This window comes from Hemicordylus capensis, chromosome 4 (genome assembly GCF_027244095.1).
Source record: "Hemicordylus capensis ecotype Gifberg chromosome 4, rHemCap1.1.pri, whole genome shotgun sequence".
Taxonomy (NCBI): Eukaryota; Metazoa; Chordata; class Lepidosauria; order Squamata; family Cordylidae; genus Hemicordylus; species Hemicordylus capensis.
Genome location: NC_069660.1, coordinates 156,964,341 through 156,991,098, shown reverse-complemented (window position 1 = coordinate 156,991,098; position 26,758 = coordinate 156,964,341). Strand labels below are relative to the sequence as shown.

General features: G+C 43.0%; 2 protein-coding genes across 11 annotated transcripts in view; both read left to right on the top strand.

Moving 5' to 3' along the window:
- The window catches only part of SOAT1 (sterol O-acyltransferase 1), a 53,470-nt gene extending 48,100 nt beyond the window's left edge, over positions 1-5,370 (top strand). For 4 of the 5 annotated variants that reach the window (XM_053244206.1, XM_053244205.1, XM_053244209.1 and 1 more), the window contains one exon: positions 233-5,370. In XM_053244206.1, the coding sequence (XP_053100181.1) occupies positions 233-289 (57 nt within the window). In that variant the 3' untranslated portion in view covers positions 290-5,370. The remainder of the gene's footprint in view (positions 1-232) is intronic. The other variant, XR_008305815.1, reaches the window with a different exon arrangement.
- Positions 5,371-6,860: 1,490 nt separating this feature from the next.
- AXDND1 (axonemal dynein light chain domain containing 1) overlaps positions 6,861-26,758 on the top strand; it is a 120,937-nt gene continuing 101,039 nt past the window's right edge. For 3 of the 6 annotated variants that reach the window (XR_008305814.1, XM_053244190.1, XM_053244191.1), the window contains exons 1-8: positions 6,861-7,132; positions 8,192-8,391; positions 9,346-9,527; positions 12,961-13,061; positions 13,923-14,040; positions 14,785-14,870; positions 18,437-18,493; positions 18,941-19,049. Coding sequence is in view for 5 of the 6 variants with exons in the window: in XM_053244190.1 (XP_053100165.1) it covers positions 6,921-7,132; positions 8,192-8,391; positions 9,346-9,527; positions 12,961-13,061; positions 13,923-14,040; positions 14,785-14,870; positions 18,437-18,493; positions 18,941-19,049 (1,065 nt within the window). In the remaining variant the exon portion in view is untranslated. The remainder of the gene's footprint in view (positions 7,133-8,191; positions 8,392-9,345; positions 9,528-12,960; positions 13,062-13,922; positions 14,041-14,784; positions 14,871-18,436; positions 18,494-18,940; positions 19,050-26,758) is intronic. The other 3 variants (XM_053244187.1, XM_053244186.1, XM_053244189.1) reach the window with 2 other exon arrangements.

Genomic DNA, 26,758 nt, shown 5'->3' with positions numbered 1-26,758 from the left:
CTTCTGGTCTCACTGTATGGACTGTTAGAAACAGGGAAGAAAGCCTTGCTGGCTGAAGAGATGGTAAATCCCAAATGTCTCCCCAAACACTCTTGCCTTCACCAGGCAGAGCTTCATGTGGCTGCCAAATGAGAACACTATTTTTCAGTACCACAGTTGGATGTTTCTAGCAAGTCAAGGCTGCTAGTGTGTTCTGCCTCACATTGTTTGTTGTTCCTCTTATGTCTTGTAGCCTACGTTCCTGGACTACATAAAGCCACGTTCCTGGGCTTGCCACATTAAGATGTGAAGTCCTCTGGATGGTCTCCGGTTAAAGCCAGAAGATGTTCTTTAAAAAAAAAAAAAGGACCAGTAATATAAATGATTTGAACCATTTAAAAAAAGAAAGAAAAGGAAAACTGTCCTTTTAGTTATGGCAAATGATTGCATTTTGCCTTTTAAGGCAGCTATGACTGGGCAGGTGGTTCTCATTCCATAAGCAGCTCCAACTGGAGCCATTTTCATGCTGGTCATGAAACACACTGAAAGATTGGTGAAGGAATTTCCAGTGCAAAGGTTGCTTTTTACCAACAATGATCTCTGTGGTGCCTGTTCTTCCTGTCATCCTCAAAGGGCAGTATTGTGTGATCCAGGTCACTTTTGCCTCTCTGAACTTAACATTCCTTCAGTGTTGTTTTTTAAAGTAATGGGACATTGGCACAGTAGTGGTGTGTGTTCCTTTGCTCCTTGCTTCAGTATTGATAAATGATGGAACCAGGGCCTGGATGACCAGGCAGCCTCTGTCAGTGCTTACCACCAATCCTCTGTCCTACCCCAAGCATATGCAGAAGACTTGAGAGAGAGAGGCAGAGATTTCTCATTTGCGTTGGGTTGTGGAGGAGTTAAGAAACTGCAGCAGCATCTTACCTTTTCCAGTCACAACACAACTGAGAGCTTGCGGGTAAGGACATATGCGCTGCCAGGCACCCTTCTTGCTGGACCACCAGGGCCACTCAGATTTGTAGATGCTTGGATTGAGCGACAGAACACATTTTGCATCCATTTCTATGGAACCAGCCATCGTGTAAGCACCTCGGAATAATCCATCCATAACTTAATTACCGTATTTTGACCGCAAGCAGGTTTTAATAGAAATCTAAATTTGCCCTAGAATAAGTGGAATCGGCCAGCTTCTAATGCCGAATACTACTTTCCCCCTCCATCTGTTGCTTTGTAGGATATTGTTGATGACATTATAAATGATACATTGTGAGAAGTATACCTAACTCTTTGGTTGATGTTCTTAAGCTTTAGTGTTCTTTTTAAATAAAGAAAACCTAGCTTTATGGTTTAATGTACCTCTTAGAACCTTCCTTTTAATTTTTAGCCTTACTCTTAAACATACTGGCAGTAGGGGCTGGCCTTTCTTTGCCATTGTCTTTAACTTTTGAATGGATAAAACCATCAGCATTATGTGACATATCAAAATGCAGACTTGTTTATTCTATGGAATAGTTTGCATTTTCTATTCCAGGGATGGCTAGTTTATTCTTGTAGGCTACGCTGTAATCTGGACAGTGCCTGGGGGCTGGAAGCTGTTTAGTTATACATCCATGGGCCCAGTTTGTTGGTGTTAACCTGTCAGTGAGGGCTGCAGCCTTTCCATTTAATGGAGGATGTGTGTTCAGGCCTTCCTAGGGATCTAGCTCTTCTCTTTAGCTTAGTTGGCTTTCAAAAAGGATAAGACACCTTCATGGAGGATAAACAGTGGAAAGATAGGGTGTTACCAAGAAAGTCTTAACACTGAAGTGTGTAATACTGTATCTTTGTTTACAGCTCTTGAAAACAAAGAGTCAAAATCTGGCAGAAGAGTTTTATCACACCTTGCTAAGAATTTTGGAAGCTATTAATGATAGTAATTATTATTAATATATTAATGATAGCAGTTGCTATCTAGCTGAAATCTAGTCCACGAATTGCCATCTGGCCATCCCAGATCTGTTGAATTTGTATTTAATTGTTGTCGGCATTGATTTTTTATAAACTGCTATAGACATCTAGAGTGCTGTCCTGTGTTACATGTCCAATTTTGGCATTATTTAATGAAGTGTACTTTAGTTACTTAGGGACACAGAATGCAATTTATGCTGAAGGATTAAGCAATTATATTGACTGACTTGAAATTGATACTGCTGCTTCATTTAAAATGCCACTTTGCTCATTAGGGTCGCCTTGGAATTTTGCATCAAAAATATGGATATGGTTGGTGGTGTGCTTGGATCTCCATAGGAAGTGACTATACTACTGTGCCAAACAACATCCTTGTATTGGTAGCTGGCAATTGGTAGCCTATTGTACCATTCTGACCTGCCAATGAGTATTCTCTGACCATCCATTCTCAATGAAGCCTGAAACACATAATCAATCTTCAGCCTTTTAATTTGAAGCCTTCCTTCAGCCATCCCAAGCTCATCTGGGATCCGTTGAAGGGCAAAAAGGAAGAGACTAGGGAAAACATTTGGGAAGAATGTATGCTTTCTGTGTTGCCCCTCCTTTGCTCTTGATATGACAAGAGCAAAAGTTGTCAGCAAATGCTGACAACTGCCTCTCATATTGCCTAATTGCAGTAAATATTTAAGATTAGAGATCCAGCTGCTACATTCTCCCTGCCTCTTGTCTGCTGCCCCCTTCATGTAGATAAGTTGGCCTTGTGTTGTAAATGACCTCATGTGAAATTCAGTTCACAGTCAAGGGAAAACTGTGATGAAAGCTTATGTTTCATCAGGGAATTAAATTTTAATTCTGACTTCTACTGTGGGAAGACAAGTGCTAAGTGTACTAACTTTTAATTGGTTACCACAATTATGTGAATTATACAGTGCAACAAGCTGGAAGATCCAGACAGAAACAGTTTGGGAACAGTGGAAACAACAGCCAAGACAAGTTCTTTCATATGAGGCATTTGGTTATTTTAAGGACCAATTTTTTTCTAGAATTTCAAACCATGCAAATATTGTATTGTTAGAAGATGGCAATCTGCAATAAAGTCAGTGTTTCAATTTAAAATTCAAAGGAGAAAGTTGCAAATGAGATCATTACAATATATCATTTTTGCCTATTTTTAAAGACAGTAGTTCCTAATTTTTTGGCTTCCAAGCAGGATCACTCAAATTCCAGTACGCACATAAAGCACATGCACACAATCAGCAACTGGAGACCTCAGGGCCAAGTCTGAGTACCAGAGGCAAGAGAAAGTGGTGGCTGAGTGAGTAAGTGAGAAGACTTGCTGGGAGCCCACTTTGCAGAATGGAGGCTGCAGGAAGCGGAGGCCCACTGCCCTCCATCCCCTCTTCAGAAAGACCCTCTTGCTGACCAGAGAATGATAGCATTCTCTTGAGGTTGGCTGTCTCTGTCAGCCTGTCTGGGTCTCTTCTTTATTCATGAATGGTTGTGCGTTCAGGTCTCAGGCTGGCCACTTTTACATTTGTCTGCCTTTTGAAATGTTACGGGAGCACTGTGAGAGATGTTCTTCCTATGGGTTCATCTCATAGCACTCTTGTGAAGCTTAATGACCATATGGCCTTTATTGTAACCATGTAGGCAAGGCCAATCACATCAGGGAAAGACCCACGTGATGGGCCCTGCCCAAATGGTTGCAGGTCTTAAGTGTTACATTAGGATCATGGGATGAGCTCATGGAAAATCACCTATCAGAGCTCTAGTATAATGTTTAAAGGGTTCCTTACTTCTGGCTTACAGTGGTTAATTCTGCAGCTAGCAAGGCCAGTCCTTGCCCCCAGATTGCACAGTCAGTGCCAGACATATTCAGCTATTAGCTATTAAAGTACTCTCTTAGCTATTCAAGTACTGGTAGTGCTATGGTTGTGTGTGTTCGTGCCTTTTCTCTTCCTCATTAATCCATTAGCTTGAAAGGTTTGATTTCTTTGTTACAGCATTGAAGATTGTGGCCTTAACTCTTTGCAAAGTTACTGTGCACTTCTGCATTCACTACCTACCAGACAGGATATTTGAAGAAGGCACATAGCTGATGTGCCTGAGTAGTGTTTGGCAAACTGAAACCAGTTGCTTGTTAATACTTGTGCAATGTCCCCAGGTTTATTTGGCTAATGTGGATGTGTCATTAACTGATGTTACTTGGTTAATGTTTGTGGGCAATGGAAAACTTACAGCTTGGATTAAATATTGTGACAAGTAGCTAGAAAATACAATATCTAACTTGGGGGGACTTAAAAGTTTGCTGAAACATCCAGCTTTGGAAGAGGACAAAATGTGGCTATCTGGGCTTTGGCCCGTATCCTGCATAATCTCCAGATTTAGTCTGATAAGGCATACATTGTCTACCATACATTGCTTTCAATGCCTGCTCACTAGTATTTGCAGTTTCTGTATACAGATGTGAATCTTATCTGGCAATGTCCATTAACCATGAAGAAGAGTTACCTTCCTGGAACACCACAAACTGCATACATGCTGACTACAAAATAGATAAACCAGTATTAACATGGTGAAGCATTTTGTTCATTTGGGCTAGTTGTCTATGAAGGTATGGTATTTGTCTTTATAGGACTGTCTTGGGTCCAGCCAATGAATTTTCATACATTGTGTCTTTTCTGCTGCTTGTATAAAGAGAACCACCTCAACCTTTGACTTTAGAATAGAACTTGATAAATTATAAAATAAATCCTCATTTTCATTGGGAGAAAAACCTGTACTCTTTTTTTTTTTTAAAGTAGGGAGAAGGGAGCAAACATCAACTTACTTATTGTAATCAATATTATTGAGTTTGAATTTCTAAATGTAAGTTTCCTGGAAGGGGCAGAACATGGGTGTAGTGCAGGGCTGCTCAGCTTTGGCCCTCCTGCAGATGTTGGTCTACAACTCCCATAATCCCTGACTATTGACCATCATGGCTGGGGATTATGGGAGTTGTAGTCCAAAAACAGCTGGGGGGGGCAAAGTTGAGCAGGCCTGGTGTAGTGTTAAAAAAATGCAACTGTTTTGCTTGAAAAGATCTAGATAGCTTCATTGGCTGCAAGGCATCGTATTATCCTGAATAGCTCCTGGACATGTTTGGTGGACAGAGGCTGTAGCTTCTCTGTATTAGAAAGACTTGCAGATGCCAGTGAAAAGGGGACATTCAACTACTTCAGGCTTCATGTGCCTTGCAGCCTTTGTAATATTCTACAAGATGGGGGACATATGAGGTCATGGAAGGTTGGTCATTGTGGGGAATCATGTAATTCTGATATTGGTTCCAAAATGAATTGAACTGTATGAATTGAACTGTTGTGACCTGTTCAGTCACGTGCAAAAGTTTATATGATCTCTCCTGTACTACAGAAATTGAAATATATTTTGCTATCTATGAAATGTGTCTGCCTCCATTCATTTGTCATTCAAGCTGCTCATCGACTAGAAATGTGTGGTGTCGTCTTTTCAAAACAGTGTTCTGCCCAGCGTGATTGATGTCTGTGCCAGTTTTGGTGTGTGTATTGCATTTATGTATGTGCTGATGGTTGTGAAGAGGCTTTGAACACAAAATGGGAAGTGTCTGTCTTGTTTCTGGTGTTGGGGAGAGCTTCTGACTTTGGCTTGCACTGCATCACTGGTATTCCTAACTAGTCTATCCCTTGGGAATTCTTCTGTAGTGGTTAGGTTGATGCATCTGTCTGTAACAATATTGCTTGCTTTATTTATGTATGTATTTAACAAGAATGCAACAAAATGTTGCATGTCCCTGTTGTGCAAGTTTTACCTGAGCCTGTGGCTGAGCATGGTAGAAAAACAAAATTTGGCAACAAAGATAACCTAACCAAGTTAGCCTAACTTTGGTCTGTCTACATATGCAGCTTTTATTTTATGAAATGGGGCTGGGGCACTGGTCCTCAGTCTCTGCTCTTTTTCAAAGTCCTTCCCCCTTGAAAACACAAACCTGTGAAATGACTGGTGAGAAAGCAAGAGTTACACATCTTTTCCTCTGAGAAGCAGAAGGGTTTGTGACTGTCCTCAGGGAGTGTTCAAGCTGATAATTTCCCATTCTTTTTGTTCAAGCCCTCCTCCCACCATTGCTTGTCTGTCAACTGTGACAGAGCTCATGACCATTTTGTCCCATTGACTAATACAGGGAGAGTTTGGAGTGGTTTTTGTTTAACTCCCTTAGGGTTCTTTGTATGTTTTGAACACCAACATATCTGTGGGTCATCCCAAGTCTGCAAGTACCTGCCACTTGCCTATGGGTGCTTTGGTTTTAGCCCCAAATTTTCAGCACTCTCAGAAACCGCATATAGAAGATTATTGGAGAGGAGAACTGGTCTCGTGGTAGCAAGCATGACCTGTCCCCTTAGCTAAGAAGGTTCTGTTCTAGTTGCATAAGAATGGGAGACTGTAAGATATTTCCCTCGGGGGATGGAGCCGCTCTGGGAAGAGCAGAAGGCTTCAAGTTCCCTCCCTGGCTTCTACAAAAGATAGGGCTATCTCTAGATAGATCAATGATCTGACTCAGTATATGGCAGTTTCCTATTGGAGCGGTTCCTGCTGTGCTGTATTATGCAAGCTTTTTAAGTTTACACAGATGGCCCCATTGATCAGAAATGGCTGACGTTTTCAGCTATAATGAAACCAGGCTTCTCCTAATGAACACCTTTACAACCATGTTGTTTAATAGATATTCAGAATGAGAGAGAGAAAGCACGTTGCGGCATGCAAAATAGCATGCGCAGGCACAAGAGAAATGCACAGATGTGCCAAAGTGGTGTGCCTGCGTCCGCACATAAGGCGCAAAACAGGACGCACACCCACCCTGCCCCCGTTGCAAAGCAGAAGCCAGCCCAGGACCCTCTCTCAAGAGCGCACGCGCTCGGTTTCTCATAGAGACGTGGCGCTGAAAGACCCCAAGCACCGTTGTTAAGGCGGCAAGATGAATGCCTATTAAAAACAAAGAGTTAAAGGCATGCTCGTTTAAGGTATGCGGCGCAATAGACGTGGACAGTCGCCGCGGATTAAAAGTAAAAGACTGGAAGAGAGCAATATCAGGAAGGACGTTCGGGGCGGGGGAAGTTAGGCGTTGCAATGGGCAATTACAAGAGGCGTGTTGTGTTCCCATAGCAACGGCTACCTACAGAAAGCACAAGAGGTAAGTCAATAGAGCTTTCACTCCTCCCTCTATCTTCTTCTCCTAAAAAAAGTAAAGACATCGTTGAGTGACCAACAAGTTCTTCACCAAAGGATTTCCCTTGACAGTTTCTCTTCTGTATTGTGTTACAGCCTGTACTTGGACACTCTTGGTGTCTAGTCCTCATCGAGGAGTAATTATGGACTGGGGCGGGAGGGATGGTGGGGGTTGGGTAATTGTGTTTAAAGGTATATATGGGAGGCATAAACGAAGTTTATGCTATGCCTTTAAGAAATTCCCGACAACCAAAACAAATATTATTTCTAAATAAGAGAGTGGCTTGAACGACCCTGGCTTATTGCAGCAATAGTCTGCACTCTTCAGTGACATTGATACGAATTCTACTTCTATTAGCATAACAATATGCAAGCTCTTAAGAATATAATCAAGTAGCTAATTCTCAGGTTGCACACTAAATAAATAACATGGAATTTGAAACCAATATAATTGGCAGATAAAAGCCAATCTGATTTTTTTTAAAAAAAAATCTATTTAAATGACCTTCCACTACTTTTATTCAACCCTTCTTTTCTTACCCCATTCTTTTTCCAAACTTGAAATAAATTTCCTCCAAACATACACATTTCTTGGCAGTATTTCTCTCCTGCTCAGTAGCTGATGTTTTTACCTGCTAGTCTTCAAAAGATGTAGACGCAATTACTGTGCTACCCACGGGGAGAGCTAGTCCCAAGTGCAGTAGAATAGTCTGGACAGCAGATAAGTGTCCTCTGCAGGGGTGTGGCTTTTTTGCTGCAACTGGTTAACTGCCACAGATGGAGAATGAGGGGTAAGAAGGCCTGCTTTGCAGGCTTATACTAGTCAATGCTGCACATGTCTACAACTAGCCTGTATGCTCATAAACATGTTAGTTACTTGGGGCATGAAAAAGAAACTACTACATTAAAGCTTCTTTTCCTGAAAGTAATTCTTACCAGTGGCTGTTAACAAGTTTGCACTGCAAGCTTGTAATGTACAAATACACACAGTATGGGTGTGCCATACGCTCTGCCTCCTTGTTAGTTGTTGCAGATCTGCCCATGTGGATTATACTTTCTATATAGACTTGCTGCTGGAAACATCTCTCAATGAGCAAACTACTCCAAATCAACATTTCAGCATGTCTGCTAACAAGGAACTAGTGCTGCCATCTACTTCAAAACAAGAGCACCGAAAAACAAGAGATACCTCTTCCATTGTACCTGTCAGCAAAGAAAATAAAGGTAACTCTCTCAGGATTTTGATTGATGCTCTACAGCTGTAGCTAGAAATTGAGGCTGCTGATGTGTTTTGCTGACTGCCCTGTCTGCACTGTTTGCATTCCTGCTGGCACTGCTGTTCATTTGTAGGACACAGGACAGTTAGTGTTTTGGTTTGTGTTAGCAGAATAAGATATGCAGGTGTTGACTGAGGACATGAGAAAGGTAGATCCCTAGGTCATCTTGGGAAATGAGGGATTGAGGCATACATTGTTTCAGTTAAGAGCTGTCCAGATCCTGTGGCTGGTTGAATTCCTTATGTCTCATTCATCGCTGCTCATAGCAGGAATGCTGACTGCCTTCCACCTCTCCCCACTCCCAATAACTAAGAATACTTAAATATGTCCTCTTTTAGAAGGTTTACATACACTTATCATTTAAAGAAATGCTTTTCAAATAATTGATATGGAGGAAGAAATCATCTGCTTTTGCCTTTTCAGTCAGTGAATAGCTGTCTAGATCTCATCTCTAGTACTGTGGGTAGTGCTTCTGGGACACGGTTTTCTGTTTTGTTGATACTGATGGTATTTTGTTTTTAGCTATAATACTACCAAAGGACTTAAAGCAAGACCCTTGGGTAAGAAAGTTATTTCTAGGTGGACAGTTTATATTGGTGTAAGGCAATCATTTTGGAGCACCAATATTAAGGAAGGGGTTGTATGTGAGTGCAGGGGTATAGCTAGGGGAGTGGGGGCCCCTTAGAGTGAGGGAGATAATGAAGAGAATAGGGAGGGGTGGAGCTGGGGGCCCCTCAGGAGCTGGGGGGCCTGGGTTCTTGGAACCCATCCACTCAATAATAGCTACACCCCCGTGTGAGTAGTCAATTGTAATTATGCCTTAGTTGTGGGGGGGAAATACATCTGCGGTTATCAAATTATGGACAGTTACTGTCTGTACATCTTTCCTGTTCTTTTCCAGAACTCCCTGAGTTAAGAAACAAGTCAGACATGGTAGACCGCTCAAAGCCTCTTCCCACATCCTTACAGAAAGACTTCATCCCAGAAGAGGTCTTGGTTGCTCTGACCAATGCTGCCAGCCCAGTCCCATTTCCATCTCATTTAAGACCCCCCAAGAAAACCAAAACAGTGAAAGATTTTCAGGTGTGTATGCTCATGAACATGAAGTGTGTGTGTGTATATATATGGTGATATATATATATATCCCGCCCTCCCCCGTAAATCTGTCACAAAGCCCAGTAGTTAGGTATTTCCTAGTAGCTATGAATTATGCTAGGTACACCTAGACTTACTCTAGGACTGCACTTTGCGAGAGGCAGCATTATCTGAAGCATGAGAGGATGCAAAATTCCTCAGAATTTGAAATTCATTGGTAAGTGGAAAAGGCAAGAGATCTCATCAAGAAAGTACAGGACAAATGACCAAGAAGATGCTGGAATGATGTAGGGGCAAGTTGCAGCAACCTTGCTGACGCGAAGCAGATCTGAGTCTAGTTGTTTATGAATGGAGATCACTTGGAAACTCTGTACAGGTGGCTCTCGTTATTCATGGGGGTTCTCTTCTCGCCTATAGGCGCGAATAACAAAACCCATGGTTCCTACACATACACACACACAAGCTAAAACAAGTGGGGAGGAGGCAGACATCAAGTACTGTACTGTGCTCCCCAGGTCTCCCACAATTAGGGTTGCCAACATTACGTTGGCCAAAATTGGGATGTAAGGGGGGAGAGTCGGGGGAGGGGGGCAGGGTGTCTTGGGGGTGGGGCCACCTAGGGGCAGGGCATTGCCCCAGGTGGCAAGGGCGCACGCTTACCAGTGGTCGTGGCTGCTGCTTGGATAGCTGGTCTTGTGGTAGCAAGCATGACTTGTCCCCTTAGCTAAGCAAGGTCCAACTTGGTTGCATATGAATGGGAGACTAGATGTGTGAGCACTGTAAGATATTCCCCTTAGGGGATGGAGCCGCTCTGGGAAGAGTATCTAGGTTCCAAGTTCTCTTCCTGGCATCTCCAAGATAGGACTGAGAGAGATTCCTGCCTGCAGCCTTGGAAAATTACATATAATGTGGAAAAATAGTGGTCAATATAACCCATCATACATAAGCCATATATAGGTTGGGAAAATCAGATGTTTAAGGAGGAGAAACTAAGCTCCTATTTTTTGCATTACGGAAAGCTATACGAGATGGTAAATGACATCCTGGAATATCTGCAACCAGGTGCCAGTGACAGCGTATAATATTCTTAATCTGGTACCACAGAATCCACTGTATCCCCATCTGGCATGCATTAAGAGTTAGCTGGTCAAACCTTTATGGGCAGCTGTATATAACAAGGTCATACAGCTGGAATTCAGTAAAGATAAGGTTTCAACCTTGAGGAAAGCTTTGAAGAATTACCTTTACGTAAGATTCAGTATTATACCATGGGAGTATGGAACTTGCTGTTAATTAGACACCATGTTGTCTTATATTTTAAAGATACTGTGGTATGGTGTTAAATTTATTTATACTGTAGCAGACAGCGATGTATTTCTATTTCCATAGTCCGACTCCTTTGTGAGGAAGCAGTGGCGAAAAAAACTGATACCTAGGCAGTTTTCAAGGACTATTCTTATACATTCTGGAAACTTGAATACACACATCTCAGCCAGCTGTTTAAGTCTTTGGATCTGGAATTAAGTGTATTGCAACTCTTTGTTACTTCACTGACCCATGAGGATCATCTTATCTCCGACGTGAATGGGAACGACCTACTGAGGAAACATCAGAAACTTTACCCATTGGGTCCATATAGGAGCTTAGTTTCTCCTCCTTAAACATCTGCTTTTTCCAGCCTATATATGGCTTATGTATGATGAGTTATATTGACCACTATTTTTCCACATTATATGTAATTCTCCTACCCTATTCTTGTACTTACTGTATACTCTGTGATACTTTATGATTATTTGTGGCTTTGTGAAATTAATATTAATATATGATTGTTCTAATCAGCCTTAACTAAGTGATATTGATACACCAATATATGGATTGACTATGTCGTTCATTGAATATGTGCATTAGTTTTGTCCACTGCATTGGTTCATTCTATCAACACGGTTTTTCTTATTGAGATTTCTTGAATTTACATGTTCCCCTTTTGCATTGTAATTTATTGCAGCCTTGGAAAAGCTGCTGCCAGTCTGTGTAAACAATACTGTGTAGGCAATACCTATGATCTGACTCGGTATACAGCAGCTTCCTATGTTCCGCTGTGTGGTGGCGGCGCAGTGAGGATGATGGCGAGAGCTCCGTGACAGCCAGGTGAGGTCGGGGCGGGTGGGCGAGCGTCCGCTGGAGGAAGGCAGAGAGACAGCAGCGAAGGAGCTCCTCACTCAGGCCTGACTTCCTTCCAAACAAGGCAGATCAGGTCAATTTCAGGCTTGAAATCAGCCTGATCTGCCTCATTTGGGAGGAAGGTGGGCCTGAGTGAGGAGCTCCTTCGCCACTGTCTCTCCGCCTGCCTCCAGCACGCTTGCCTGCCTGCCACCTCCCCCTGCCCTGACCTCAGCTGGCTGTCATGGTTTGGGAGGCAGGTGGAGCTCTTGCCGCCGTCCTGCCATGCTGCCTACATGCAGTGGTAGCTTTAAATGTAAAACAAAAAACCCAAGTCAAAAAGCGGGAGAAACTGAGTCCCATACAGGATGAGCATTTCTCCCCAGGAAATAGGGACATTGCACTCAATGTGGGACAGCTGGCAACCCTACCAGCAATGCCTCCCCAATTCCTCTGATTTTTGATTTTTATTTATTTGTTTGTTTGTTTACAAAATGGCTCTGCATTGTATAATGGTGGCTGGAAATGACATCAGAAGTCATTTCCAGCCACGCAAAACTATGGATAGCCAAATTTTGCCTTTTTTGCGGGGGTGGTGGTGGTGGCGGCTGTGGATAAAGAAACCAGGTCTCTAAGGCCCATCCATGGATATGCGAAACTGCAGTTGTTGAAACTGCAGATAACAAGGGCCACTGACCTGTATACTGCTTTGGGCTCCCTGAAAAAGTGGTATATAAATCCAATAAATCATTGGGACCTGGTCTTGGGCAGGGGCGAATGCAGAATAAGTAATGAGCTGCTGAGCACAGGAAGTTGCAAGGTTTCAAGTGCACAATGTGATTATATGCTTTGCATGTAGAAGGTCCTAGGCTCATTCCTTCACATTTCCAGTTAAATAAACTTGCATAGCAGAACCAGGAAAGAGATCTCCTTCAGTCCTGAACCCCATGCCCCCCACACATATATAACAATACCTTGGCAGCACTTTGTGAGGAGATTATCTATAGCAGAGAAGTGGTGGTTGGGGAAAGGGTTAGGCACCCCTTTCTACTGCCTGCTGCCTTATGTAGCTCCCTCCTGCTTGTGCTTCTCTGTGAAGCAGCAGCTGTTAAAGTTTCATTTTATGCATTTGCATGTAATATTTAGTTAGGCAATTCGTACTGGATATTTAGTTTTGTATAGTACCTCAAATAGTCCTTTCTTATGACCTGATTCCAGAGAGCCTTCTAGTGTGAATTGATCTTTTCTGTTTGCTCTTCAGGGCTGCATCCGTACTGTTGATGGAGTCTGGCAGCATGCTGTTCGCAGAAACAAGTTTAAGTACCTGATACAGAATCCTATCTGTCTGACCGGAGCTGGAAGGTTACTGCATAGAAATAATGGAGTCCCCAGTTGAAAGAATTAGCAACCCACGTATATCTCCTTATCAGTGATAGGTGTAAGATCTTGGGCTAAATCCAGGGATGATGGAGAATGCTAGGGGACCATCTGTAAATTGTGTTACACTTTAAGCAAGGATGGTTGTGGTAGTATGTCTGGAAAGGGGCAGGAGCATCCATGGTCCTGGCTATGACACAGAGCAGGACCTGCACTCCTGCCTGCCCCACAGGGGCAACACCACCCTAAGGGATGGGAGGCTGCTTATGTACTGCAGTACATAGTGCAGTGGCCTTGTCTCATCCTGTGTGTTTGGCTTGTGACAAAGTTGCCAAAGAAGTTGTCATTTCAAAACCATTTTTAATTCTTCTCCTCCTCCCCCCCCCACTTGTTGTACATTGCCTGGTTTCTATACTCCATCCCTCTTTTGTCCAGATTTGCTTGCCCTTACCCCCTTGATGCATGACTAGTAGAACCCAGAAAGTCTGAGGCCTTGGCCATGTGCTTCTCTGCCAAGAAGGGGAATGCAGAGAGGAGAATATGTGACAACCAATTGACTGGAGTATAGGGGATACAGGTTACATGGGTAGGTCTGTCGGGATGTAACAACGACCATTCCCAGAGAGGATATGAAGGTTAAAGCTGAAGAAAAGGGATTGAGGCAGACCACTCAAGTAGAAACTAGCAGACACATTCAAGCTGAGGACACACAAATTGCCATTGGCCATCAGCTGTTTAGAGCAACATTGGATACCTGATGAGGGGTAGCTGCACAGTGGGGCTGGGGCCAGTTTAAATGCCACTGTTGCACCTTCCTGATTGATTGTTTGCTTTCTGTTTGTTAAGGGATGTCTCTTTTCTGTATGATGTCATTGCTGCAAAAGGGACAAAGAATCCTCCCCCAACTCCAGAACCTCATAAGACTTCATCTGGGAGGAGTTTGAAGCAGCAAGATGATAAACTTGTGAGTTTTAATTTCTCTCTCTTTTGAGGCACTGATAACAGTGAGCAAGCTTTTACCGATTCTCTCAGATTACTGAGAGGCAAGACAGAGTTTGAGCTGAACGTTGACTAGATCTTTCTAAATTTTTCTTCATCCAAAATGCATTAAGAATTGTATAAAGAACTGGGGGGGGGGACACCTTACCTTACCTTACCTTACCTTACCTTACCTTACCTTACATCATTTTTGAGTACCAAAATAGCTTTCTAGTGTGAGTCACTCTGTCTCCCAAAGCTCATATCCAGACCACACATAGTTGTTGCAACATTTAACCATGGCTTGTTTTTCTTGAACATAGTTAAGCATTCAGTCTGAATGATTAAAGATTGGTTGGTTTACAATTTAGAATGTGAAACCGTGTTTTGAAGTGGGTGTGTGAACTACAATTTGCATTTAATGACAGTTAAACATAATTCTTGACTAAATAGGATATGGTTAAGGTAGTTTCTGTGCATTTCCAGCCTCTCTCCTTGCAAAGTGATATGCATAAACAAGCAGTCTTGCTAGCACGTCCCCTATTTGTGTTCTCTGGGGGATTTTAACTGGGATTAACACTCACCATAGTTAAGAAGTAGCACCAAACAAGGTTTTATATGGAATGTGTTTTGTATAAACACCCAGATGGCAAGTTTCCTCTTTAGGATCCTGTGGATGCTTTACCTCCATCTTATGCTAAGATCTCGTGACTTTCTGTTCTGTTTATAGCCTGCAGCTATTGCAGACAGTCTTGTTCCGGAAGAATTTCATCTTGTAAAAAACCGGGGTGTCCTGGGCTTAGAGTACTATGATGAGTGAGTACCACTTACTTCTCTTAATTGTTAATGTCCTGGATTATCTCACTTAAGTCATGTGAAGAGTCAAAGCAAAGAACATCCTAATCTAGGCAGGAAAGTTATAAACAATCTTTCTAAATGTTTTTGCTGAGCATATTAATAGCCAATGAAGTCTCCAAATGAAAGGTCAAGCAACACCCTTTCCTATGGAAGTACCTTAGCGATAATCTAGCTCAGGAACGGCCATGGTCCATATTCTAAAGGTCTCTTCTGTTCTTTAGACAGTAAATGATGAGCCCCTGGTGGCGCAGTGGTAAAACTGCCGCCCTGTAACCAGAAGGTTGCAAGTTCGATCCTGACCAGGGGCTCAAGGTTGACTCAGCCTTCCATCCTTCCGAGGTCGGTAAAATGAGTACCCAGAATGTTGGGGGGCAATATGCTAAATCATTGTAAACCGCTTAGAGAGCTTCCAGCTATAAAGCAGTATATAAATGTAAGTGCTATTGCTATTGCTATTGCTAAAGTGGATGGCTGAAATTGTGAGCCACTTTTTAACCACAGTTTAACAGAAACCCCTGTTTTAGGACTGAATCCAGCCCACAGACTACCAATTTGTAGTGGTTAGAGTGCTGGACTAGGACCGGGGAGACCCGAGTTCAAATCCCCATTCAGACAGGATACTTGCTGGGTGACTCTGGGCCAGTCACTTCTCTCTCAGCCTAACCTACTTCACAGGGTTTTTGTGAAAGAGAAACTCAAGTATGTAGTACACTGCCCTGGGCTCCTTGGAGGAAGAGCGGGATATAAATGTAATAATAATAATAATAATAATTTTGTATCACTCAGCTCACTTCTGGTATTGGAGTTGTGGTGGTCAGGGGAAATCCTTTTGGAAAAGGATTATGAGGAAGTAAGGCAGAGGAGGTTCAATTTCGCTCACTCACATGCCCCTTTTGACATTAAAATGTAGGACCCCACGCTTTGATGACTCCTGTCATCTCTCCATTGTCATGGACGGATCATCATCTTGTTAAGATAGGACTTGCAACCACAACCCACCTCTGCAGAAATGAAGGACCTATTTGGTTGGTCCACCCGAGAAGGTTATTGGATCCATTAGGAATCCAATAATCCTTGGAAGGGTTTAGAGTGCTCCTGGATCCAAAACTATCTCTGGTTTCTCAGGTTGAGGCAGTGGCCAGGAGCGCTTTGTATCAGCTTCAGCTGATAAGTCAGCTGTGTCTATTTCTGGAGGTAAATGGCCTTAAAACAGTGGTGCATATACTGGTAATCTCCAGGTTTGACTACTGTAATGCACTCTACATGGGGCTTCCTTTGTATGTAGTCCAGAAACGACAATTGATACAGAATGTGGCAACCAGACTGGTATCAGGGACAACCCAAAGGGACCATTTAACACCAATTTTAAGAGAACTGCACCGGCTGCTGCTATGTTCTCAGGCAAAATACAAAGTGCTGGTTATTACCAATAAAGCCCTTAACAGCTTGGGCCCAGGGTATTTACGAGAGCGCCTTCTCTGTCGTGAACCCCGTTGCCTATTACAATCTTCTGGAGAGGTCTGGTTATGGTTGCTGCTGGCTCGTTTGGTAGCGACTCGGGACCAGGCCTTCTCTGTGGCTGCCCTGGGTCTCTGGAATATGCTCCCGGTTGAAATAAGAGCCTCACCTTCTCTTTTTGATTTTAGGAAGACCCTCAAAACACACTTGTTTTCTCAGGTTTTTAATGGAAATTAATTTTAAATTGTTTAATTTGTTTTTGTTTTATGAGATGAGTTTTTATGGTATTTCGTGAAAGTTTTACTTTTTTTTACTCTGTTTTATTTAGTTTTAAATTTTGTATACCACCTAGAGATGTACATATCAGGCAATATAAAAATATGATAAATAAGTAGATGTAACATGTTTAGTGCAGTGGGTGTTATGGCCAAGGCCACCCCAATTGGACAGGAGTTGAGGGCCCCAAAAGGCCAGGCCCAGGCTGTGCCCGAAATCGGCTTTCTGTTGAGAGAGTCCCTGATGCTGGGCATCAGGTGAGCTCTGAGTGAACTAGTTAATTCTTGGGAAACAGGCAAGATTACCTGTCCTGTGTTACAACTGTGAATTGCCTTGGGAAAAGTAGGAGTAATCCTGCCTTTCATGCAGCTTGCTATATTTTGCCACAGTTGTCACCATTGTTTGCTTGTTTCACAAATATTTACATGCAGTCGCTTTGGAATGATTTTAGAAATGCATACTAAGTATATTTACACACACACACACACACACACACACACACACACACACACACACACTATTTAGATTGGTATTTCTCACATATAGGATTAATGTTTTTCCTTGGCATGTTTTTTACTTCCTAACACCTCTTTGGGGCAGAGAGTTCAAACTCAAGTTTTGTTCACAGGCAGAGACAAATATGCAGAGCTCAGAAATGTAGATTGTCTTGAGAACACAAAAAAGAACCATTCATTCCTGATAACAGATTGCAGCACAGAGGAGATGGCGCTCCATGTCCTAAAACCTAGCTCTGACAGTCAAACAATTGTCATGAGTAAGCAGGTTTTTCTGACACAAGTTAACTGACACTTCTTAGGTTCCTGACAGACATTGCTATTTTGAAAGAACTTTATGTCCAGATCTAAGGAAAAATGACTATAAGAACCTAACCTTTTTGAACATGGCTTCGGCAAAAAAACCCTTTGCTCATCCTAAGGGTTTGCTGCTTTTCTGCATAGTCAAATAGGCAAAGCTTCCCTCTGATAGACAAGAGACTGTGTGGGACGAGACGGCTGGGACTGCTTCTGTCTGTTTCTATCTGCAAACCAACATGCCTTTTTGAAGCCTGACTGTTCCGCACTCTAGCCTCGGACCCAAGCAACACTCCCTTCCATGTGCCACGTTGAGACTCGGTCATATGCTGCCCTGGAAGACAACTCAGCCTTTGCCCCCTTACCCCATTCTCCCTACTAAAACTCTGGCATTCTTCCACCCCACTCCTAAGCAACGCCCCCCTCTCTTCTTTCCATTTTCTCTATCCTTTGTTAGGTTTTACCAGTTAGTTTAACACTGAAACCACGTGCAACCAACACATTCATGAGTTAGAAATACTACATTACACTACACTGGGAAACATTATTGATTTAAATGATTTGCTTGATTGCACTATTGGGAAACCTGAGTGATCTTATTGACCTGTCTGACCTACCTAATAAGCACCATTGCCTTAATAAAGGCAAAGTTTGTAAACCGCCCTGTGTCAAATTGGGAGGGGCAGTATAAAAATGCAATAAATAAATAAATAAAGCCCATTGAAACTTTATAAGTGTGTCTGTTCTTCCTCCTACTTGTGTGAACAAGCCTTATTCTCATTGCCAGCTCCGGGGCACATACAGAGTGTGAATCAGGCTTGGCTCACAACATGGGAGTGTTGAAATCAAGATTTTAAGAATTGCTCACATCTATTGGTCTAATATACTTCCGAAATGACAGAATTTTAAATTTTAAAAAAAAGTTCATGAATACAGCTGCCTAAATAGCTTTTTAAACTAGTTTACTTTTTATTTCAGTGAATACACAACTCTGCTTGAAGACCATGAAAACAGGTTGCGGATTTTCCCATCCATGTGAGTAGCTCCCTGAATCAGAATGCTTATTCAGAATATATCATATATAAGTGTCATATCCACCCTGAGCCATTTTTGGAAGGGTGGTGTATAAATCAAATTGTAGTTGATGATGATGATGATGATGATTAATATCATCATCCCTTTTTCAATAAAAGAGGTTGCAAAGTAGTTTATGTAGGGGGCGGAAATGGGTCATTGTCCGTGAAGGACTCACAATCCAAAAAAGAAACATACCAGCAACTTTCCTCCCTTTCAGCCTTTAAAACCTTATTGAAGACATTTATTTTCTGCCAGGCATTTGCCCTTTAAATATATATAAATATAAATAAAAATAAATTTTGGATGCTATTCTTTTGTACACCGCCCTGAGTCTGTGGATTGGGGGATTGGGGGGTATATTAAATCCTTTAATATATAAATATCCCCTCTGTTCTGCTGTGTTAGGAAGCCATCTGGGAGGTTAGAGGTTCTTCAACTGATGAAGGTGATGGACACCATGCTGGAAAAAGCTGGTGTAGATAACGAGGAGGTTGGAGTAGCGGGCCTTTCTCAGGTAATAATTACACAAATAAATAGTTTCCCCCACTATGGCAGGTTTCCGGTTAAACTGTGTATGTTTACTATGGACGTTTGCGAATACTAGATAAAAATTAGCAGAACATAGTAGCATGACACTATCTCTTACTTCATACTTGGCTTGTGGCATATAGAGAAAAAGGTTGACTAGCTCAAGGCAACTTGTTAACTTTTAGCTTTTTAGCTTTTTAACTTTTTAATTTTTTTAACTTTTGATTGTTATTATTTGTTTTAAATTGTTTTTAGTATTTATTTGTTGTGAACTGCCCTGAGACCTTGGGTTAGGGCGGTATAAAAATGTGCTAAATAAATAAATAAATAATGAACTTCACCTAGCAGCATTTTTTTCAAGGTCTTGGGAAGTAGGAACCACTAATGGGTTAATGCCTGAAATCCCTGGGCAGCATCCAGACTAGTTAGACATTACTGAACACCTTTGAAATAAATGAGACCAGTTAATCATGACTAACATAATTTCATTGGGGCTTAGTCATAACTAACTTGGTCTGAATGCTGCCCTCATTCTGGAGGATACTGGTGATATCCCTGGTTTAAGGTGTTTCCCAGGAACTGATTTTTCAAGGCTCTTACTAAATGTACTCCCCATCTTGCTTTTCTTAGTTGTAAAGCTTCTTGTGTTGCAAACGCAGTCTTGTGATTTTGCTGGATTCGCAGACAATTACAACTTTTTTTGTTCAAATATTTCCATGCATATCAACTGTTATGCTGCTGTTAGTGGACTTAACAAACTGAAAGTTAATAGCATCTCTACTGCTCTGCAAATGACAGTCTTTTTCCTAATGGGATGAATTTGGGGGTGGTGGTAGTGGGGATCTGCAGCTGTTTGTTTCTGTTTTAATTGAATGAAGACAAGCTGGCTGAAGCAGGTGTCTATTGACTGGCAACTTTATCACGAACACACTACTCCTTTAATTCCCAGAATCATTGGGCAACTTAAAAAAAAAAGTTTGTGCTTTTCTTTCTTTCTGGTTAGGCAGATGATGAACATTATTATTATTCCACTTTTCAACAAAAGAGGTTGCAAAATGGTTTACGTAGGAGGCAGAAATGGTTCATTGCCCATAAAGGACTCGCAATCCTAACACGCGCAAAGGGGGCATGGCCTCGAGCTCCGAAGAGCCCGAGTGAGTGCTTCCATATCATTTCAGGCAGTGCTGGAGGGAGAAAAAGGTGAATAGATGCTTTCAGGCAGCAAATGCTGCCTGAAAAGGAGAAGTGCTCTCTCGGGGCTCCTGGTAGCCCGGGTGGGGGTGGTGTGGCGTTCGTTCGGGGCTCTTCTAGAGCCCGAGCCACGCCTGCCCGGGGGCTTCGGCGGCTTCTACCATTGGCGGCCCGGGTTCTTTGAACCCGTTTGCACAATAGTGGCTAAGCCCCTGGACAGAGGAGTAAAATTATGGGTGTATCCAGCATTCAGCTTGCTAGTACGCATATCCATTGCAAATTGTCGAGCCATGCTTACAGCGTGCGTGAAGAACCCTCTGTGACTGTTTTTAACGTTCTCTGCTGCTGCAGTCCAAGTGCATAACCCACTCTTCAGTGGGTTATGCCCGTCCACATGGCTCACTAAAGGCAGGACTATGTAAATGAGTTATTGTTTAATAGCCAGATGAGTATAGCCCCACCCAGTTCTTTTATTTCTGCATGGCTCCAAGGCAGATCTTTTTTCCACTCTTCCTCGCTGACTAATCCTCCCTCTCTCTTTCACTTTTCCAGTCTCCTCTTCTCCTGGTTTTTCTTTTTGTTCTCCAGTCTTGCGTGCTTTGTTTGTTCTCCCCTTTTATATGTAACACACACACACCCCTCATCTTTGCTTAGTTGTTTGTTCTTTCCCTCCCTCTCTAGCCCAGCTGGGCCGTTTTCTGCATTTTTCTTTCCGTTCTTGCATGGACCGTGACAGTCGCCCTCTGCTCTGCTTCCTCTACACAGGAACGCACTACCAATACAGGGTGCTACCTTTCGGCCTATCCTCAGCCGCTTGCATATTCACAAAGACCCTGGCACCAGTTGTAGCACATTTCTGACTCATGGCAGTCAGGATATTTACTTACCTGGAAGACTTTTTGGTCCAATTTCCTTCCCTACAGTCTGCCCAAAAGGACCTCAACACCATGCTCCAGAACCATGGATTCCTAGTCAAGAGAGAAAAGCCAGTTGCATCCATCACACCAACTGCTGCATCTGGGTGTCGTAATAGACACATGAAGGGAAAAGCTCTTCCTACCGCCAGAGTGCAGGACTACTTTGGAGACCGAACTCCATCAGGCCCTGATGAGGAAATCCCTGCCATTGATTTCCTTATCCAGGATCCTGGGACTGATGGTGGCAACCTTGGAATCCGTTCTGTGGGCACGTTTCCATCTAAGTCCATTGGAGTAGTTTCTGCTTCCCTATCACCCGGAAATTGCCGTGAAATCCAGCAGACGGGTGATCCTTCCATCCCTAATACTGCACTTCCTGAGATGGTGGACTACACCTCCACACCTCTCTGTGGGAAAGGAGTTGCTGGACCCTCCTCATGTCATCATCACCACAGATGCGAGCACAGGTGCGGTGCCTATGGCCTACATGCATCGGTTCAAGGAATGTGGTCAGCCACTGAAAAACAAGATAGCATCAATTGGCTGGAACTCAGGGCGATGTGGATGGCATTTTGGCATTCCAACACATAGCCCACAATCAATATGTGCTGATCCACATGGACAACACCATGATTAAAGTGCATGTAAACCGTCAGGGGGAAACCAGGTCGAAGTCTCTCCAGGCGGGAGTGGTTCTTGTGTTCCTGTGGGCCAAACAGTAGCTGGTGTCAGTAGCTGGTGTCCATAACTCCCCACCACATACAAGACGATCTGAACATGGTGGCGGACTGGCTCACCAGGAGGGAAATTATCCCAGGAGAATGGAGACTGAACCTGGAGACCTTCCAGTTGTTATCAGATCATTTCGGAAAGCCATCTGTGGACCTGTTTGCGACTCCAGCCAGAGCCCAGGTACAACATTTCTTTACCAGGTTCCCCTGACCACAAGCAGAAGCAGTGAATGCTCTGTCAGCTCCTTGGCTGGTGGATCTTCTATACACATTCCCACCAACACTGCTCCTCGCCAGGTTTCTGCAATAGGTGAAGGTCCTCAGGGTACAGGTCATCCTGGTGGCACTGTTCTGGCCTTGAACACCCTGGTTTTGAGAGATCCAAAACCTGGCAGCAACAGAACACCTGATATTACTGGTCACAGCAGATCTTCTGCAGCAGGGCCGAGTGCATCACCCAGATCCCAGCTGGTTACAGCTAGCTGTCTGGAGACTGAATGGCGTCTCCTGAAACAATATGGCTACTCTTCCAAAGTGCTTGACATGATGCTGGCCTCCAGATGCCCCTTCACGAACAGGATCTATTAATACACTTGGAGGGCATTCCTCAGATGTTATACAAAGCACAGGGTTCCTAACAGGGTGGCTACCATGAAACATCTTCAATTCCTTCAGGACAGTCTGGACCGCGGTCTCTCCACACACACCTTGAAAAGGCAGGCCGCCTTCCTGGTGGGACTTATCTCAGGGGGATCAAAACGTTCCAGGCTGCATCACCCACACTTGAAGCACTTCCTCAGGGGGGCAATAATGATCCTCACCCCAGTAGTGTACCGATTCCCTACCTGGAATTTATATACGTTCCTAAAGGCCCTCCAGGGTTCCCCATTTGATCCAATTCAACCTATCACTTTACATCTTCTGACCCTAAAACTTCCTTCTTGATAGCGTAACTTCGACACGCAGGGTGTCTGAACTTCAGGCACTTTCAGTCCATAAGAACCTTTGCATATTTTCTGAAAACTGTGAGGCTCATCCTTGACCCTTTTTTCCTCCCCAAAGTGGCCTCTCCTTTTCACTTGTCACAGGACGTAATCTTGCCTTCCTTTTGCCCAAAGCCAGTACATCCGATGGAAAAGGCTTGGCACAAATTGGATGTCCGTAGGTGCCTGAAGGTATACATAAAACGCAGAAAGCACATTTGGTCTACTGAGTCCTTTGTTCATACCCTTGAACCTGGGGCCTGCCATGATAGCTCAGTGGCATGCATAACCCTGGTATATGAAACACAGAAACTTAGGGCCCCCACTTGTTGGAAATTCTCTGTGGTGAGGGAATCCCTTTCTCATTATAACAGAGTGCACAGAGGCACAACACAGCGGATTTAGTTAGGCATGCGTGTATGCTGAGAGTAAAGTAACTTGGAGCCAATTCATAGTTTCAAATCAATATATAAGGCATTTATTAAAGAACTCCATTCTAGATAGGAAAGTGAGGAGTTAGGATCTCTAATCTATCTATCTAGCTGGATGCAGATGGATTCTGCATCTTCTCTGCACACATGGTGCAGGGAAAGAGGCTTGCCATGTTGCAAGGTAGAAGGACAGGTAGGGAAGAGAGAGAGAGGAAGGAAGTTAGTCCCTGAGATTAGCAATCTACATATCAAATGGATAGTATCAGAGCAGTGGAGAAGGGATGACCAATGTCTTGACCCTCTAGCCCTCTGACTCACTAGTCTGTCCTCCACTGTCTGAGACGAGACAGCGCAAAGTCCTTTAACTTCCAACACCACTAAAGGATTTGCCCATTCGACCAGGGCCATCGCCCTTCAGCTGCATTCTCCATGAAATTCTCCATGACATCTGCAGGGTGGCTACCTGGAGATCTCCATCTACTTTTACCAGGCACTATAAATAGGATTCCTTCGTCTCCGCTCAAGCAGCATTTGGGAGGTGGGTACTCTAGCAGATCCTTCCTTCAGAGTAGGCTGGGGTGCTCCCCCGCAGTTGGGCTGAGGTCTGTGGTATGTCCCCACTTGAGACACCCTTGGATTGCAGCAACAGAGACTAGAGCATTGGTTAACTTATGGTGAAGGCTTCTTTTTGCTGCAAGGGCGTCTCGACCCACCCTTCAGCACCTGTGCCTACTCAGCAGGGACCTCAGGTGAGTATTGCTAAATTAGCTGGCTGCAGTATAAGAAACATATTGGATCTGGATAGTGGTTCCAACATTCATAATTAGTGGGTTCTGCGCCACTCATTTCTCATTTTTGTTTGTTCTCTGGACACACTTTTATTTTTTACTAGTCTCTACCTGCGGAATAGTTAGTTGGATTTTTTTTAAGGAGTGTTGGAATTTTTGAGTGTGTTTTTACCTTTGTTAGATACGTGTTTTTTATTCTTCAAAGTACTCTTGGCTATCTTGGCCTAAAAGAACTGGGTGGGGCTATACTCATCTGGCTATTAAACATAGTCCTGCCTTTAGTGAGCCACGTGGATAAGCAGAACCCACACAAGAGACATCCTTGGATGCAGCAGCAAGAAGAAGCCTTCACAGTAAGTGAACCAATGTTCCATTCTGTTACTGTCTTCACCTGTTTAGGTAGGCAATATACTGTAAGATAGGAACAATACCTTCAGGAATGGCTGTATTTAAAAGAGCATCTTGCAATGTATATTCACTTCTTTTTCCTGGAATGAGATTTCAGGATTGTTTCAGGCTGATGAAATTTGTTGTTGTTGCTATTGGGCTGGTTCAGACATCACAAAGAGCCAAAATTTCTTTTAACTTAAGTTTATTAAACAAACCTGGATTGATATCACAATCGCCAAAACTTGGCTTGTTTAGCTGTATCTTGGTTTGTTGGGTCCCGCCCCATCTCCTGCTTTCCTATGAAGTGCCCAGATTATTTGCCCTTCCTCCCTGCTGTTGATAAGGCATTGCCTCATCAGCTGTTCTCTCACTATTGGTCCAATTAGGAAGGATGTGTGGACTCCAAGTACAAGCTCCTTTGGAAACACAGGTGCTACTATCAATTCTCTCCCCACTCCACAAACACTGACCAAGCACAGTTAACCATTTCTCGCCCACCCAAAGATTCGCAGAAAACAATGTAAATGCCTATTCAGGAAGGTGAGAGACAGACTAGGAAGTGAGAGGGATCCTAGAATGGGTGATTTGAGGGTGGAGCAGAGCCTGAAGAAAGGAGCCAGAAGGGGGAGAAGTATTGGAAGAACAGGATTAACTACAAATTGGTGATCTGGCAAGAAGGAATAGGCGAAAGCCTTTTTAGAAGGTGGAAGAAAGGCAACCCAACAGTAATAGCATACTTGAGCAAAGGGGAAATGAACTGACAGAACACACAGAATAGGGAGAATTGGGTGTGGAGATGGGTGGGGGTGGAAGGCGAAATGAAGGGGAAATTCCTATGGATGCAACATTACCGGGGTAGGGGAGATGTTAGGAGAGGACTACTGTGGAGTGTTAGAGGGAGAGAGGTGAAAAAATTTGGAGAGTGGGGCTAAATGGTGACCTGTAAATATGAAGAACACTCATTCATGAATGTGAATTTTTAATGTTCCTTTGTCTCCTTTGGCTGTGATGCCATGGGGCTGTCCAAAAGGTCTATAGAGCCACTTTCTCTACAAGAACCTTGCATAAATCTCCATTTATAATGGGAAGTGGTGAGGCACCATTGGGCTAGCCAGCTTTGTGTGTGTGTCTGATCTTTCTAAATAAAGGATAAAATATGAGACACAATGGAGAGAAAGGTTAGGTTAAGAAAGTGATTTCAGTGCATCTTATACTGTCTTTATTGTAACGATGACAGCAGACTGCTACTGGACTTCAGCTCTAGTGGGGAGCAGGATGAGAGTAGAAGGAGGACAAAAAAGGTGACAGTGGGTTTTACAGAAGTGGCATTGGATCTCTTTCTGTAGGGAGATGGACTGATATTGGGGGTGAGTTTAACACAAATCAGCAAAATACTTGATTTGACAAACCTTTCTTCTGTGATGTTTTGCTTCAGGGTAAAAATCACAACAAGATACATTCGACCCATCCGTATTTGTTTGCATGTGCTGGTTGGGCAGAAGTATTTGGCTCAGCTAAAAGCCTCTGCATTTAAAAGGACTGGTGAATCATTTTAGTGACTTTGTTGCTAGGCAAAGAATTGAGGGATGACCTAAGATGTTGCTAGACAGACTAGGGGAGGTTTTCACTTGGCACCAGTAAGAGATGCTTGTAGCCTAGGGTGGCTGTGTTTTATGACTGCTCTGGGCTAGCCACTACAGTTTAATCTGAGGCTGTGTTTCGATGTTATGTAAAACTAAGGTTGACCTTAAGCTAGATACACAAGCCAATTTCAAACCTAGAGTTCAGATCTTTATTAGACACCATAAATAAACTACAGCTAGTACCATGGCATGAGTTCAGATGGTAAGAGTAACCTAGGTTTCTTGAAATAAACCAAGATTTTGCATGATGCTAGAATTGGCCCATTATTTATACACCACTATCATTGCACGAAAGCTTTAAAGAAGTTTTTTAAACAAAAAAGAGGTTTCTGCCCCCAAAGGCTTATAGTTCAAATGTTGATAGGCAAAGAAAATAAGAGAGGGGAACAGTGAACTATCGTTAGTTATCTCTGTACTGACAGTTTTTCTTTCTAATGCATTCATACATATAATGCTGTCTGATACAATTACTCCAATTTGCTTCATTTCCTTTTTTCCTGTATCCTATGTTCTGAACAACTGTTCAAAATTCCTGAAAGTGAGTAAGGTAGTATATGGAGCCTGCTGGCAGAGTCCATCATTAATTCCCCAAATATAGCATTTGGTTATCCCAAAAGCTCT